Here is a 15,906-nt window from a genome sequence, read left to right as displayed (position 1 = left end):
TCGGGGAACTAATTGACTGCAGATTAGGGGTTGGATCAGTCCATGAGTCCAAGCTGCAGCCTATATAAGAGCGAGCGCTCGCGCTGCAGCAGCGCACTCTCAGCAGGGGGAAGCATGAGTTACGGTTCAGACGCCCACCTGTCCTCCTCCTACCGAAAACTATTCGGGGAAACCCGCTTTACGCCGGGTTCCTCGTCTCGAATAAGGACTACCATGTCGTCGGGCGGCTTCCGGACGCCGTCCGTGTCCCGCAGCCTTTCTCTGGGCTCGTACCGGAGGCCCGGCCGGTCTGTCTTCTCTCCGGCGCCCGGAGAAATCGCCCCCCTGGACATATCCCAGACGTCAGCGCTCAACAGCGAAGTGAAGATCATACGAACAAACGAGAAAGAGCAGCTGCAGGGCCTGAACGACCGCTTCGCCACCTTCATCGAGAAGGTGCGCAGCCTGGAGCAGCAGAACAAAGTGCTGGAGGCCGAGTTGGTGACGCTGCGCCAGAAGCACAGCGAGCCGTCCAGACTGGCCGAGCTGTACCAGCGCGAGATCAGGGAGCTGCGCGCGCAGCTGGACGAGGCGAGCGGTGAGAGGGACCGAACCCTTCTCGAGAGGGACGGAGTAGAGGATGAGCTGCAGAAGCTCCGGGCCAAGTACGATGGCGAGGCGAGAGCGCGCGACGAGGCCGAGCAGGCGCTCCGGTCCTACAGGAAAGACGTGGACGACGCCACAGTGGCGCGCCTGGAGCTGGAGAGGAGGGTCGAGTCGCTGCTGGACGAGATGGATTTCATGAGGAAGGTGCACGACGAGGAGGTGGCCGAGCTCACCGCTATGATGCAGGCGGCGCAGGTGTCCGTGGAGTTGGACACGACCAAGCTTGACCTCACCTCGGCGCTCAAGGAGATCCGCGGACAGTACGAGTCGCTGGCGTCCAAAAACCTGCAGTCAGCTGAGGAGTGGTACAAGGCCAAGTTTGCCAACCTGAACGAGCAAGCCACGAAAACCAACGAGGTTATGAGAGCCACGAGGGAGGAAATGAGTGACTACAGGAGGCAGCTCCAGTCTAAAACTGTTGAAATGGAGACCCTAAGAGGCACGAACGAGTCGCTGGAACGCCAAATGCGAGAGATGGAGGATGGGCACAACGCTGAGGTCGCAGGTTTTCAGGTAGGTTTACATTTATACATCCAGAACTCACCTCCAGTCTCACCTCCAGTCTGCCCAGGTTTCACTAGTTCTGTTCTCCACTAACCTAAACATCTCCATATACTACATATACAGCCATAACATCAAAACCACTTGGCTCTAGTATCATTCCCACATGCATCAGTGAGCCTTGGGCATCCATCCTGTTGCTGTTACTTCTTGGACCACCCAACAAGACCTGCCGTTCTTACCCAGTCTTTTAGCCATCACAGTTTGGCCCTTCAGATCCTCCAACACATCACCTTCTGGAACACCTTTGGCAGGTACCTTTGTATCAAGACAATAAATGTTATTCACTTCACCCATCAGTGGGTTTAATGTTATGGCTGAAAAGTGTAGGTACTCAATTTCATTCCCCCCCTGTTTAAAATAGTCCATAAAGCTGACCCTCCAATGACTAAGCCCTGTCCATGGTGCTGAACTTGGCTCACATTAGATGGACAAGACTAATTCCACCTCCAAGCTTCTAGACAAAGAGGATTCCACAAAATAGGTTTCCAAGGTCATGATCCAAGTACTTAGTCACTGAAATGTCTACCACTTACTTTATGACGTGCAGTGACTTGTGGGATTGCATATGTCATGTCACTTTAGGTCTCTTGTGCAAGTTAGCAAATCAGCTCATTTTCAATTCTGTATGTCAAACATACTAAAGACTACTAAGAGTGCTAATCAGGATTAGCATATAACCACCACAGACCATGTGTTGAAGCGCCTACAGAATGTCAGGGATAAGGGTTCCCAGTTGTTGTTGTTTTTTGGATAAAATAAGGGCTGATAAATTGGGTAGTCTCTACTCTGTTTTCCCCATAACAACTAATTGTGAATCAACTTTGCCTCAAATAATCACTTAGATTAAACAACATGGATGTGACTTGCTTGATGACCCACACTGATTTCATGATTATCTCTTCAATCAGGAAACAATTAGTCATCTGGAACTTGAACTGAGAAACACCAAGAGTGAGATGGCCCATCACCTGAGGGATTACCAGGATTTACTCAATGTCAAGATGGCTCTGGATATTGAAATTGCAGCATACAGGTAAAACTACTATGACTTAAATGTCCCTCAGTTTCTAATGTTTGAAAATATTGCACATGAGAAATATAAGTTTATGCTCTGTGCAGCTTATCCTGTATCAGTATACTTTTCGTGAAGTAAGGGTTATGTGACAGTGTTTTGGTTTGTGTGCCAAAGAAAACTGCTTGAAGGAGAGGAGACCCATTTTGGTGCTGGGATAGCTTATTCTAGCATCAACCACGACATATCCAGCTTGCACTACGGCTACCAGGGTCGACCTTTCACCAGCTCATCCCGCAATCCTAAGAAAGAGAAGGATGATGAGCAGGGCAAATCGAAGACAGGAGCTCAACAGGAGACCACTGGAGAATTCACTGAGGAGACCTCAAAGAACAAAGAGAATGATCTGGTGGATGTCAATTCAAATTAGCCCATTTCCGTTATCCAATATCCATCATAACAACATAGCCTTTCATTGCTATATTCAGGTCAACCTTTGTCTTGACCTTTCTCTAGGAACCAGAGATGTTTAGGCCACTGTGTCAATTTAATTAGATTAATATCTCAGTATTTCAATCTACAGAATGTGCTGCTGCTAGATGTGAATGGTTTAGGTATAAATGGTTTCTGTAATCAAATATATGAGATTGTACCTTAAAAACATTCCACAGCATAAGAGTGGGACTGTTTTTCTTTTGGACTGTTGTACCTTCTAGTTTTAGCAAAGATTCCAGGACCAAAAGAAGCTAAAGGAGCTCAATTCGACAGCATAATGAAGGTAAAACGCTGTGTGATCTCTTACATCTAATAATAAACTTTTAAAATGTAGTATTTTTAAAAAATATGATGTCACTGCTGAAAGACACCAATAGTAAGCTTCTAAAAATGAACCAAAGCTAGCACACACACTGCATCATAGTTTTCAGAGCTCTATGTGTCATTTTTGTTTGATGTCTTGAAATCACATGCATTGCATTTACTGGACTGTGTAATATAGATAATCAATAAAGACATTCTATTAGTCTGCATGTTCTGTGTTTCTTATTTTGCTCGTCAGCTTTGTGAGAGCCATTCGGATATGATCCCTACACAAAGTAAGCTTCAGTTATCACAGTGAAACTGGCTTCCATGGATCTTAGGTTTACAGCATGTAATGCCACTGAGCTGTTGCAATTACATCAGTAGTATAAAAAGCTGCATTTTCACTGTTCCCACACATCAATAAGGTAAATAGCAAGTGCTGCTCCTTTTCAATAATATCACCCCCCCTTTAAGCAGAAGATTAATGCACAACCATGTCTAATCATTAGAAAGTAGTTGTCTGTGCAAAATTAAACACTAGTAAGAGTGTGCTTTATAAAATACTCTATGCAATTTACTGGCTTTACTTACCTAGAATATGGAAATTGTGGATATTGCTATATTTCTAAATTCATGATCAGTCATTCAGCTATTCTGCAGACTTGTGCAATCATGCTGTTGCCTAGGATACCAGTTCCTACTTCTTCTAGTATCCTCAGAGGAATTTCACTTTGTCCCTGCACTTGTCTGCATCTCTCCCCCAACGCACGTTTTCATACAGTGAGTCAATCCAGCTTAACAGCCTAGAGAAACACTTACTGTTTTATGTGTTCTTGACCTATTTGCATTCATAAAAATAACACTTAATCATTACAGCACCTTGCAGCCAAAGAGTCACAGAACAAAAAACAAACTCCACTAGAAAACAAAATGAAATGAAAATGCCCGTAAATCACAAATGAAATAACACATCTAGGTCCAGTATGTGCTGGTATACTGTTCGTTTAAAGCCTGTTATCAGGCTTGCATAAGACATTCACTAATAAGCCCTATTGAGAAGCTAAACTAAAACCCCTTTTACTTTAATCCAGCTCTTTCCAATCAAAGGTATTAAATTCCAACACACTAACCAAACTTATTTATTTGATGGAAACAAATGCATTTAATGCATTTCAGTACAAAACAGTTCACAAATTTTCACATTCTTAAAAAAATCCAGTATTTCATAAAGCATAGTGTTTCAATAAAATAGATCACCTGTATAAAAAGAAAGTCCTTAGAAAAGTGCTCCAGGTTCATTAGAATGTGCAGTTGCGGAGCAATAATGATTTACAGAAAGACATTTTTGGACAGGACACACTTGAAACAACAAAGAAAGACAACATTTAAACAAGCCCTTATTCCATTCACTGCAGACAAGAGACTGAGAAATCAAATACATCTGTATCTTCTGTTCACTGACCAGGAAGCACAAGTCCAAACTGTAAAACCAGCATTCCATCCTAAGATTGCAGGGGGGAAAAAAACATCTTTAAAATAGTCTTTATTTATAAATCCTTTAACATAAAGCAGATGAACACCCCCATTCAGTCCCACCAAACCTATTTTTTTTGCTGAAGTATTTGAGGGCTACATTTAGAACCTCTAGACTAAGTAAATCAGTTTCTAGCAGTTTCTTACATTGTGTTTAGTGTAAATCAAATGTGGTGTTTTAACAAGCAGTTTCTCATTTGAAAGCTATTACAGTGACGCATGACGTGTGCCATTCTATTGTAAGTTCTCTGTAAAGTCCCATGCATTGTTAACATTTACAAAATGTTAATGCTCTTAAAATTCCTAGTTCTTCAACCACCATTAATTCTGCCAGTTAACACCCAGTTAATATAGAAAATGTCAGTACTATGTATTTTTGTTTCATCTATGTACATATACATTTGTATTTGTATACAATGGTAATACACTATAAATAATATACAATTTTACAGTAAATAATTTTTGGATAACTGATAGATGAAAATTAGATGGAAAATTAATTTAGCATAAGCCAAGCGGATTCCAATGAAAAACTGTCATGTCAAAATGTGTCATTTCTGATATAAAAGGATCAGTTTCTGTCCATCATTAAACAATAGTCTATTAAATCAGATCCTTACTTGAAGAGCATTTGCACCCATTGTGCTTTTCACTTCTCTCAGAGACTGGTACTGCTCTAAGAGATGCTCCCCACAAACAACATCCACCTGCAGGAGAAGGAAGAATTAATCAAGTTGAACTGATCGATTTAGTCATTGATGTGATGCAACTGGACACACTGAGCTAAATCGGTTGATAGATGCAGAAGAAATCACACTTAAGACATCACACACACTTAATCCACTGTCCGCTAAATTATTATTAAGAACATTCTTAATAATAAAGTGCAAAAAACGCCAACATGGCCAGGTCAGGCCGTCCTAGCAAGTCCAACAGCAGACCAGAAAATGTGTAAAGAAGCCTCCAACAATCCTAAAATGTCATCACAGGATTTATAGGTAGCTGAAGTCAAAGTACAGCATCTACCATCAGAAAGAGACTGTACATATTTGATTTGCATAGGAGGTGAGCAAGGAGGAATTAGGGAATAGGGTGTCCTAACTTTTTTGTCCCTAGAAAACAGTATTTTTATTTATTACATTTTACAAATTATTATATATATATATATATATATATATATATAATAGTAATATATATTTTTTTGTTTAGTTATATCACCTCATCACCATATTGTTTAAATAAAAAGTTTAAAAATATACTTTAAAAGACAAAGGGCTATCATGGGGTGCTCTAACTTTTTCACACGACTGTATACTGTTAGTTCAATACTTTCCTTTTAGCTGCCCATCTCCTCTTCCCTCATCTCAATCTTTTTCTCTATTCAACAGCTAGCAAGCTAATGTCTTTTCTCCTTCTCTTGTCCTTTATTCTTACCCTGTAACATTTCAGATTAGTCTTAGCTGCAGAAGACTGCAGTGAGAGACAGCCAAGAAATTACCTTAAGCCACTAATCCAGGTACGGTCGTTTAGCCACCTGCAATCTGCTGTCCCCAACAACTAATTTACATTGCCACAGATTCACAACACAGGGCAACTTTTCCATATATGTATGTATGTATGTATGTGTGTGTGTGTGTGTGTGTGTGTGTGTGTGTGTGCGTGCACGTGTATAAACAAACACACACACACACACACATACATACATACATACATACATACATACATACATACATACATATATATATATATATATATATATATATATATATAGTTTTATTTTTTTCTCTTTTCCTATAATATCTCTCCCACACAGTTGGTTTCCAGCCTGCGGTCATTTTGGTCTGCTAAGTACAGCCAGACTCCATGAATGTGAATAATGAAAATTCACATTTTCTTCACCAAGAAGAAGAAGAAGAAGAAGAAAAAAAAAAGACTGTTAATCACAACTGCTGACAGACAATACTGTGCTCGAATGAGCCAGACACAGTCTTTCAAAAGACCACTGTCTTACCAAGGGCTTGGATAAGAGCAACTTAATTAAATGACAATACAGTGCTTTGGGCAGGGGCAGAAGATGAGGATGCATTGAAATTGCTTTTTTCCTTTTTCTTTTTAATCTCTTCTAATCATTATAGGGTATTTTCTCAATCTTTGCATATATTCATACATTTAACATTAAAGGCACTTGCTTATGCGATAATACCCACGTTTTATAGAAATTCTTCATATTTCCTGTGAAAACATACCCTTACTCAAGTGGACACTTTTTTTTGGTTTTCTGGTGGAGTCTTAGCTTCACAAAAGTAGTGGAATGTATAATTAAAATAGTTCATAAACAGTGAGCGACAGGAGACGAGTTGTCCACTGGTCAGTTTCACAGAAACATAGACGGACGCACAAATCCTCCAATTACAGATAAGGGTATCCCCAGATATCCCTAAATGAACCCTTTATGGATGACTGAGTAAAGCATTCTACTAGAACATCCATGCTTGGAATGCAGACAGTACTTGACTTTCAGTACTTGTGATTTTCAAATCAAGACTTTCTAAATACACTATGTCCAAATGTTTGTGGACACCCCTTCTAACGAATTAATTCAACTACTGAATGCACCCATGCACTTGGGACTTGTATTATGTCCTACATCACATTGTATGTTTCACTTTTGCTATGCAGAACACAATAGCAATGATGAAGCTAATGATCAGTCATAGCAATTATGAGCATCTTCAGAACCAATTGGGGGGTGGGGCTCCAGTTAAGATGATCTTAATAGTAATGCTTAACACTGTGATTTTTAGCCCCTTCTAATAAACGTTCACACTTACAGGAATTTTTTCTGGTCGGAATCTTTTTTTAAAGCCACTCTTTTTTGGTGGCACAGATGATCTGATATTGTGAAAGGAGAAACCAGTCAATCTTCAGCCCTCTAAACAAGCGTTGGAACTGATTGGAGGCCTGCTGTTATTTTAAGCATGTTTGATTTTGACAACTCAAAACATTCTTTGAATGTCTGAGAAGAACTGTGAAGAGACTGTTGGTAACTGAGATGCTCTCTATTTTACACGCTGCCGTACCTGCAAATCAGGACTCAGTTCCATCTTTCTTCTGATAAAGAGTTCCACATGCCGAATAGTGGCTTCACCTGATACACGCACATACTTTCTCTCCAGGGGCTACGGGAAGAAAACACTGCCAGGTTCACATAATCGGTCAGATTAAAGCTTTATAAAAGTAGAAAAAAAATATTAAATACCTTATAATTCTCAATGCCCTTCTCAGCCCTGTGAATCAAACATAAATCAAAAACATGAAAAGCTGGGCAAGAGAACCACCCTACAGTACTCTGAAAGGGAATCAAGAAACTTGTTTTAAAACTATTCATCAGGGAAATTAGTGACCTTTTAATGGTTAAAAATCAACAAATCAGCCCATTTTTTTGTTTTGATAAATAATTATCTACAAATTTGGTTCCTGACTTGTGCGTGGAATCCAGCTAGCTAATCCGATTTTATTGTATGTAAAGCACCTCATTTACTTTTCCACAAGGGAGCTTTTTCAAAACAGCTTTTGGTGCTTTAAATCAAATAACACTGTGTCCTTATTTAAGTAATGATTAGATGTATGTACTGAAATGAGGTACTGGGTGGTAATTGTAAATGCTGGCCTTCCTCAAGATGACATTTGGAAATTGTTAAGCTAAAAAACAGAGGCAATCTTGTTTTCATTTTTAAACAAACAAATGCTTTACATATCATTTTCTCAAACTCCTGTACAACCCTTAGACTTGTACAATCATGTAATTCATGCTGACTTTATATTTGTGAATACTCAATAGGTCTCTAGTTGTTTTTGATAAGACAACCCCATCTAGTGGTGAGACACTTCAAGGCAGGCTTGGAAATCAAACACTAAAAGCAATAATGCTCACCCAACAAATTCCAGCATCAGAGATACATCTAGTTCTGGAGGAATGGTAAAAACAGACTGTGGCACCATGTCTTTCTGTTTCTGTTTCGGAGGCTTTGCTGGAAGTAGAACTGGTGCTACCACTAAAGTGGGAAAGAACATAAGTGCTCTTAATAAAAACAGTGCAGTTCAGAGTAAATACGAGACAAAGTGGACAATTCAATTAGGTGTTTCTGGCAATAAGCAAGAGACAGATGTTGTCAATTAGCTAAAAAATTCAGTGTACCTGGTTTTGGCACTACAAGTCCTCTCTCTTTGTAAAATGCACACATTCGGGTCCTCTCCACTAGAGGTAGGGGAAAAAAACATTTACTATTATTTAATGTATATACAAAGTATAAATAAAAAGTAGCAGAAGAAGAGTTGTGGTTGTGATTTTTAATACATGACGAGTACATGATTTACCTTCTTCCAAACTTGGAATCATCTTATAAACAATGTCTTGTAATTGTCTGTCAGGTCTAAAACAAATAAGGAATGAGGCAGACATTAGGCAAAAGAAACAAACTACAGCATCAGCAGTAACAGAGATAAACACTCCAGGAGAGTCCCAGAGGAACAGGTAGCAAAACAGGTGAACACTCAAGGGATGGTCACTGCCATAACAACCTCCCAGGGGGATCTCCTGGACTAGTGGCAGTAAACAGTGAAAACAGTGAAAATCTTCTGGTCAGATAAAACACAAACATACCTTTTCTACTTGATTTTTGTTTAAAATCTCATGTGTTTTTTGACTTTTTTTCATTAATGCAAATGCCAGGAACGAACTGAATGTGCAAATACCTTATATTGTACAGTGGCTGAGTTTGGTGGACGACTGTGTCACAGTTTGGACACCTGTTGCTGTAGAAAAAGTGCTTGACAATGCAACTTTTACAGACTGAAGAAAGAAGAGAAAACACACAGTTTATCAAATGCAAAGTCTGTGGATTTAATGACAAACACTATTATCTCCTGTATATCTCCCGATATGAACACCGGCTCATCTCTATAACATAACCGTTGTCAGTATGAACTGGGGCTCACATGTATGAAGACATTCAGTGATGGTAGTGGCATCGATGAAGAATCCGGTGCAGAGAGCGCAGCGAATATAGGGATAAAACTCCTTAAGAGGCAGTAGAGGCTATGACAGGAGACAAAAACAAAATAATCCACAGTTATTCTGTAGTAAGGAAATCCTGATCAGCGGCTTAACATTTGTCGCACACGTCAAGCGAAAACGTGAACGTAATCTGGTTAATCTAGCGCTGGCTAATATTACATTTAGCTAGATAGCTCCAGCAGGTCGCTAGCTAACAGGTTAACTTGTCAGCTAGTTGGCTAGCTATGTAGTAGGTCAGCAATAAATGCCCCATTAATCTAAAACTTTCCCCAGCTTCGTCTTAAACTCATGTCAATCATCAGAAGTCTACCTCGTCGTCGTTGTCATGCTTTTCCTGAGGCGTCTTGCTGTTAAAAGCCTCAGTAAACGAGTCGTGGGTATCACCACAACTTTCGTCTCTCCCACAGCTGTCGTCCATCCCCTAGCTCTAAGTCGTTCACTTTTATCTGTTTGCTTGTGTTTAAACACACAAATCCAGCCTTATGTGGGCTTGTTTAATTGCTCAGAGGCAACTTAGACGTTAAATAAAATATAATGCAGCAACTAAGCGAACTTTGACAAATGTTTGGTTATTTTCACGCACACCTCCGGTTAACAACCACCGGTTAGTCGGACTCCGCGCTAGTCGGACCCTGCGGAAAGGGCGCGCAATAACAAAAACACATAGCTAGCTAACTACAGATTATATAGAATAAAAGTCGCCCTATAAGGATTGTTACTTATCTATTATACGCTTAAATAAATCGAATAAAAAATAGCGTATGAATTACGGTATTTGCAATCACATGAAAATAATAATGACTTTAAAAAAATGAAGTATTTTTTTCTAACTAAGCATTTCCAAACGAGGCACGGAGAGGGCTCAATGGTAAGGGTGTTTTATTTTGAAATGGGGGTTGAGGCTTGGACCGGGGTGGAGAAGAGGCAGGGGGAGCAAGTATGATGGCGGCGCCTATGAGAAACGTGGATGAGATCCGTGACAGAGTGATTTTGGGTGAATTTGGAGTTAGAAATGTACGTCCGTCGTTTTTCGGTTGACTCGCAGTGTCTGCTCTGTGTTAGGTCTAGTACTAAAAGGGAAACGCACGCGGTTACGAGCACTTCTCTGTGTAGCTGCAGGGACGTTCACAGTGACGGGCTGGAGTTTGTTTATCGCTGTTTATTTTGTGTGAACTCTGATTAATGAATTTCTCTATGTCTGGTTATTTGACGTAACTTTACAGGTTTATTTTTTTTAACTATGTGCAGGTCCATTCCACAGATTTCCCAGGAAATTATCCAGGTTATGATGACACATGGGACCTCGGGAAATTCCAAAAGGTAGCTAGCCAGCTGTTTTCAGGTTTTGGGTTCAGTGGTTGAAGCACTTTGAATATATGGGAAATAAATATATTATCATACTATTTATATAAATTATATATCATACTATTATATAAATAAATGTTATATATATTATATTATATAATATAAATATATTATATTATATAATTATATAAATATATTATCATACTATTTAAAAGTGTTATTTAATATGACATTTAATTGTAACAGGGAGGTTTTTGTTCCACACCCTGCACTAAATTCAGATAAGCAGCGATAATTATTCTCTATTTACTGTTATTTAGTGTAGAAGGACTTGGTAAATGATGTCCACAATGTACTCAGAAAGGATAACTATTACCGTATTGGCCAGCTTTTTTGTGTTATAGCTCTTTTCACTCACCAGTTTTTAAGTTTGAATGCTCTGTTTACAAAGAACTTTAGGCTCGACGTTGTTCATATGGATGAAAACACTCTGGAGTTTGATATGGTGGGAATAGATGCTGCCATTGCCAATGCTTTTCGTCGGATATTGCTTGCTGAGGTATTTCATTTCTGCTTGAGCCTGTCTACAATGAAGACAAAAAGGAGAAATATGGTTAAATATGTGTCAGCAAGAACCTTTAACCAACTACTTTTTGTGGTTTTGTTTTAGGTTCCAACTATGGCAATTGAGAAGGTTTTCATTTACAACAATACATCTATCATTCAGGATGAGATCCTAGCCCATAGACTTGGTTTGATACCCATTAAAGCTGATCCTCGTCTTTTTGAGTACAGAAATGCTGGTGAGGGGCTTTAAATATATTGTTTCACCATTAAGGGTTTTTTTGTTTGTTTTTAAATATTACATTTGTCTATAAAGTAATTTCAGTTTTCCACCAAGAAAAATGTTTTTTTTTCTGTTTTTCTGCCAGGTGATGAAGAAGGTACAGAAATTGATACAATTCAGCTTCAGTTAAAGATCAAATGCTCACGGAATATGAGAGCTGCAAAAGACTCATCAGATCCCAAAGAACTGTACTTGAATCACATGGGTAAGTAGAGTACGGTATTCCTATTCCATGTGACTTGCATATAATTCAATACCATTAAGACATACATTTTGCAGAAGACATAGCCGAAAGTGTAGTTTAGACTGCCGACTGCTGCAAATTCAGCAAATTACTTTAACTGTTCAATATTTTACGTTTGCTTCTTTGATATACAGTGGGAGAAGACTACACTTGTCCTGTCAAAACTTTTTTGTTTTTGTCCTGTGTTTGACTGTGACTTTAGTCTATTGAAAAAAAAAAAAGAAAAAAAAAAACTTATTTTGAGTTACCAATTCTAGCTTGGATACATTAAATAAGGTATTTCCTTGCTATTTTATTTTCTCAAACTAATTCTTCCATGTCAAGTCAAGGCTTTTGTTGTAATTTCAAGTACAACCAAAACAATACAGTACAGAGCGGACTGCAGAAAGTACAACGCAGACGTAGGTGACAACATTAAACTTGAAAGACAATACAATAAATATGACTCATTTCTGAGTAAGGTGCATAGATATTTAACATGCCATGGCATTAAATGCAGACAGCTTATAACACAAATGAAACACAGGTACTGAGGTAGAAAAGTATAGAAGATATAAATAAGACTCTGACTGCTTGTGGGACAAAGCTGTTGTAGAACCGTGCAGTGACTGTACGGATGTTCCTGTACCTTCTGTCAGGCAACAGCAGTGAAAAAAAGTCCATGTGCGGAATGAGTGGCCTTATGGGTGCAGGGTGTGGTGTGAATGTCTGACGGAGAGGAGAGAGACCCATATAATCTTCTCAGTTGCCCTCACTATTCACTAAACTTGGCTGTTTAATGCATTTTGAAGCAAAGATTTTGGCGTGGATTTAATGACGTAAGATTGTTGGCAGTCTAAGTCCAGTGTTTGTTAGCAATGTTAGCCAAGAAGCTCCTGCTGTAAACTAAAGAAGCGCATGTTGAATGACATATTCAGTCGTTTTGAGTTGATTGCTAAACTGTTCCTTATGATCTGCTTTTTCAGTGTATTCAAAGGACATAACATGGGTACCTATTGGCAACCAAGCGGATGTGTTTGCTGATGCTAAGATTGGTCCGGTACATGATGACATCCTCTTGGCGCAGCTTCGGCCAGGACAAGAGCTTGACATAGTTATGCACTGTGTTAAAGGAATAGGTGAATAAATGTTTAAATTGAAAGTAATGTAGATCACAAAGGCACAAAAAAACACACATCTTCACATAGTGATGTATATATATTTTTGAATTAATTAATTAATTGATTGATTGATTGATTTGATAAAATAAGTGTCTGTTCTTTTCGCAATTTAGGCAAAGACCATGCCAAGTTTTCCCCAGTAGCCACAGCTAGCTACAGGTTGCTTCCTGAGATCACGTTACTGCAGACTGTTGAAGGAGAGAAAGCTGAGAGACTAAAGCGCTGCTTCTCGGCTGGAGTCATTGAAGTGAAGAACATTAATGGTAGGATGTTCGATTCAGTTAAGGCTGTGTGCAATAATATTATTTGGAACATGAGTTTGCATGAGAATGCAGTTAATGACCTCTTGCACATGTTTATCTTAGGAAAACAGATGGCCAAAGTGGTCAACAGTCGTCTAGACACATGCAGCAGGGAAGTGCTCAGACATGAAGATCTAAAGAATTTGGTAAAAATAGGACGAGTGCGGGATCACTTCATATGTAAGTTCTCAGTTAAGCATGCATTCCCCACTGTCCTAGTCCTTTCAGTTGTCATTACTGTACTTGCTCATTTTTTTTCTTTCTTTTTTCTAAATATCTTTTAGTCTCAGTGGAGTCTACTGGAATTCTACCACCTGATGTCCTGGTCAGTGAGGCAATTAATGTACTTATTGCCAAGTGCCAGAAATTCCTGACTGAGCTGGAGTCTTCTGAAATGGAATAGTTTAAGGAAAGTGGCTATATATGTATGTGTATGTACCACAGTTGTATATAATAAGGACTTTTCTTGGGCGGGTAGCCAAAGCCGTGCACTGCTGGGAAATTGTTGTTTTCCTGATTACGAAAGCAGAGTTATGGATCAGGGGGTATTTCACAAAGCAGGACTTCTCAGTTAGCCAGAAAAGTCTGCTTAGGCCCAAAGGTTTGTTTTTTTTGGACAGCATTGACTTTCCAAAGTGATCTTTTTTTTTAAGCTGAGAAATCCTTCTTTGATAATTACCACCTGGATGTGATAATAAAGGTCCTATGTCTGAAGAAAACAGTGCCAATGATGTGCTGAATCTCAAGAATATTATTTGTTCTAAAAATGTACCTTGTACAATTTTTTTTGTATTAAACATCTGTTATTGACTATCTCCCTTTGAAAATATGGCTATTTGTAGACATATGCCTGTATGTGCATGCATTCATGTTGGAAACTATAAAAGGTTCTTCTGATATTATTTCTGAATATAAGTATTTTGGTGGAGCTGCTCCAACAAGTATTTAAGTCGATTGAAAGCTATCCCACACTGAACGATTGCATTTACTTAGCTTTGAATCCAGAAACAAGCTTCTAGCAGAATCTTTGTATTGTTTTGATGAGAGGTTTTGCTGTACCACCACACTAGTGCATTTATCACAGACAGATAGTTGGTGCACTCTGAGCATGTCAGTGCAAATAAAACACTCATGATCTTTGGAGGCTTCAGCTAAAGAAACTTGAGGTATCAGTCCCCCCCAGTAGGCATAACCATTTTACAGTCTGACAGTGTAGAAGTGGAGTCCTTTAATACACTTGTACTCGTCACTGTCTTGCCTTTTAATTTTCATTTTTAACGATGGTTTCTATCCAGTACAAACACTTTAGGCTTTATTTGCCAGTACATAATTGTCAATGACATAGTGGTGACGAATCCCACCATTTGACTAATTAGGCCTTGAAGTTAAGTGATGTTATTTACTCCTCTTACACCATTTAATTAATGTTTAATGTTGTAATTGCACCAGATGGATTAATTATGTAGTGCCGGAGTGGCGTTTGAGCACTGAACCGAGAATTCGTCTACCTCAGGTAATAGCATTTGGCAGGATGTTTGAAACCCATGAAGAGCTGTTCAGACATGCCTTTATCTGCAAGTTTTTCTCCTGATATTCAGCATGCTGCTGTAGTAGCAGTTTATACAATTTTTTTTTGTTGTTTTTTTCCCCCCATATTTTACTGTGAGCTATTCCTCTTTATGACTTTTTGTTGCAAAAATAAGTCATGGTCATGGGGAAAATAAATAAATTAATAGTAAACAATGCAGGCTTTATGTGCCTATTTTTGTATGCACAAAGCATCTGTGAAACCCACACTTATCCAGTCTATCTTTAATTGGAACACCTTTTGTCAATTAGCTTTTGGAAAAGTCATTAATACAGAGGTCAACTTACTTTTTCTAGCCTGCACTGTGGATGTTTATGCAATGTGATCAATAAAAGACCTGAACAGTACAACTCTGTGTGCGAATAGTTTAGTGGATTGTTTGTAATTCTAATTTAGGCAACAATTTATTAGTAATCAATACAGAAATTCAGGTCATTCCAAAGGGTTCACTTACTATTTCCTCTAACAGTATATAATGATAATAGAGACTATATGATAAATCCTATACAAACCTACAAATATTTTCTTTTCTTTCTTTTCTCTAATTTTTTTTTTTATCCAGCAGGGGATGGAGGATATTTAGATGTCAGTGTCTCTCCTCTTAGTGGGCTGCATAGCTCTGCCATTGACGCTAATTATCGGAGGAGGCTGAAGTCACTACAGCTGCACTGCATCATTTTGGGCATGTTTCTGCCAACAAGCCACCCACCCACCCGTACACACACTAGTGTGTGTGTGTGTATGCAGGCACAGAAGACTATTTAAATTGGGCCAGGACATCATCTGCGGCAGCTGGCTGCTGAAAGAAGTGGCACAATAAAGTGGGTC

General features: G+C 39.0%; 3 protein-coding genes across 3 annotated transcripts; 2 read left to right on the top strand and 1 right to left on the bottom strand.

Annotated features, from left to right (window-relative positions):
• Window positions 1-79: 79 nt before the first annotated feature.
• inaa (internexin neuronal intermediate filament protein, alpha a) lies at window positions 80-3,242 on the top strand. The gene is made up of 3 exons (XM_072676973.1): window positions 80-1,158; window positions 2,118-2,242; window positions 2,399-3,242. The coding sequence occupies exons 1-3, from the start codon at window positions 115-117 to the stop codon at window positions 2,649-2,651; spliced, it is 1,422 nt and encodes a 473-aa protein (XP_072533074.1). The 5' UTR covers window positions 80-114; the 3' UTR covers window positions 2,652-3,242.
• Window positions 3,243-4,203: 961 nt separating this feature from the next.
• Window positions 4,204-10,247, bottom strand: pcgf6 (polycomb group ring finger 6). The gene is made up of 10 exons (XM_072676972.1): window positions 9,943-10,247; window positions 9,554-9,653; window positions 9,311-9,407; window positions 8,933-8,988; window positions 8,754-8,813; window positions 8,490-8,610; window positions 7,815-7,842; window positions 7,636-7,734; window positions 5,176-5,262; window positions 4,204-4,524 (listed from the first exon to the last, which is right to left on the bottom strand). The coding sequence occupies exons 1-10, from the start codon at window positions 10,048-10,050 to the stop codon at window positions 4,477-4,479; spliced, it is 804 nt and encodes a 267-aa protein (XP_072533073.1). The 5' UTR covers window positions 10,051-10,247; the 3' UTR covers window positions 4,204-4,476.
• A 308-nt stretch (window positions 10,248-10,555) lies between these two features.
• polr1c (RNA polymerase I and III subunit C) lies at window positions 10,556-14,303 on the top strand. Its single transcript, XM_072676971.1, has 9 exons — window positions 10,556-10,646; window positions 10,881-10,952; window positions 11,389-11,496; window positions 11,608-11,740; window positions 11,870-11,989; window positions 12,994-13,146; window positions 13,302-13,451; window positions 13,554-13,670; window positions 13,775-14,303. Exons 1-9 carry the CDS (start codon window positions 10,572-10,574, stop codon window positions 13,891-13,893), a joined length of 1,047 nt encoding a protein of 348 aa, XP_072533072.1. The 5' UTR covers window positions 10,556-10,571; the 3' UTR covers window positions 13,894-14,303.
• The last annotated feature ends 1,603 nt before the right edge of the window (window positions 14,304-15,906 follow it).

Source organism: Salminus brasiliensis, chromosome 4, assembly GCF_030463535.1.
Source record: "Salminus brasiliensis chromosome 4, fSalBra1.hap2, whole genome shotgun sequence".
NCBI lineage: Eukaryota > Metazoa > Chordata > Actinopteri > Characiformes > Bryconidae > Salminus > Salminus brasiliensis.
Note: the sequence above shows the minus strand (reverse complement) of the source record. Positions and strands in the feature narration are given on the sequence as shown.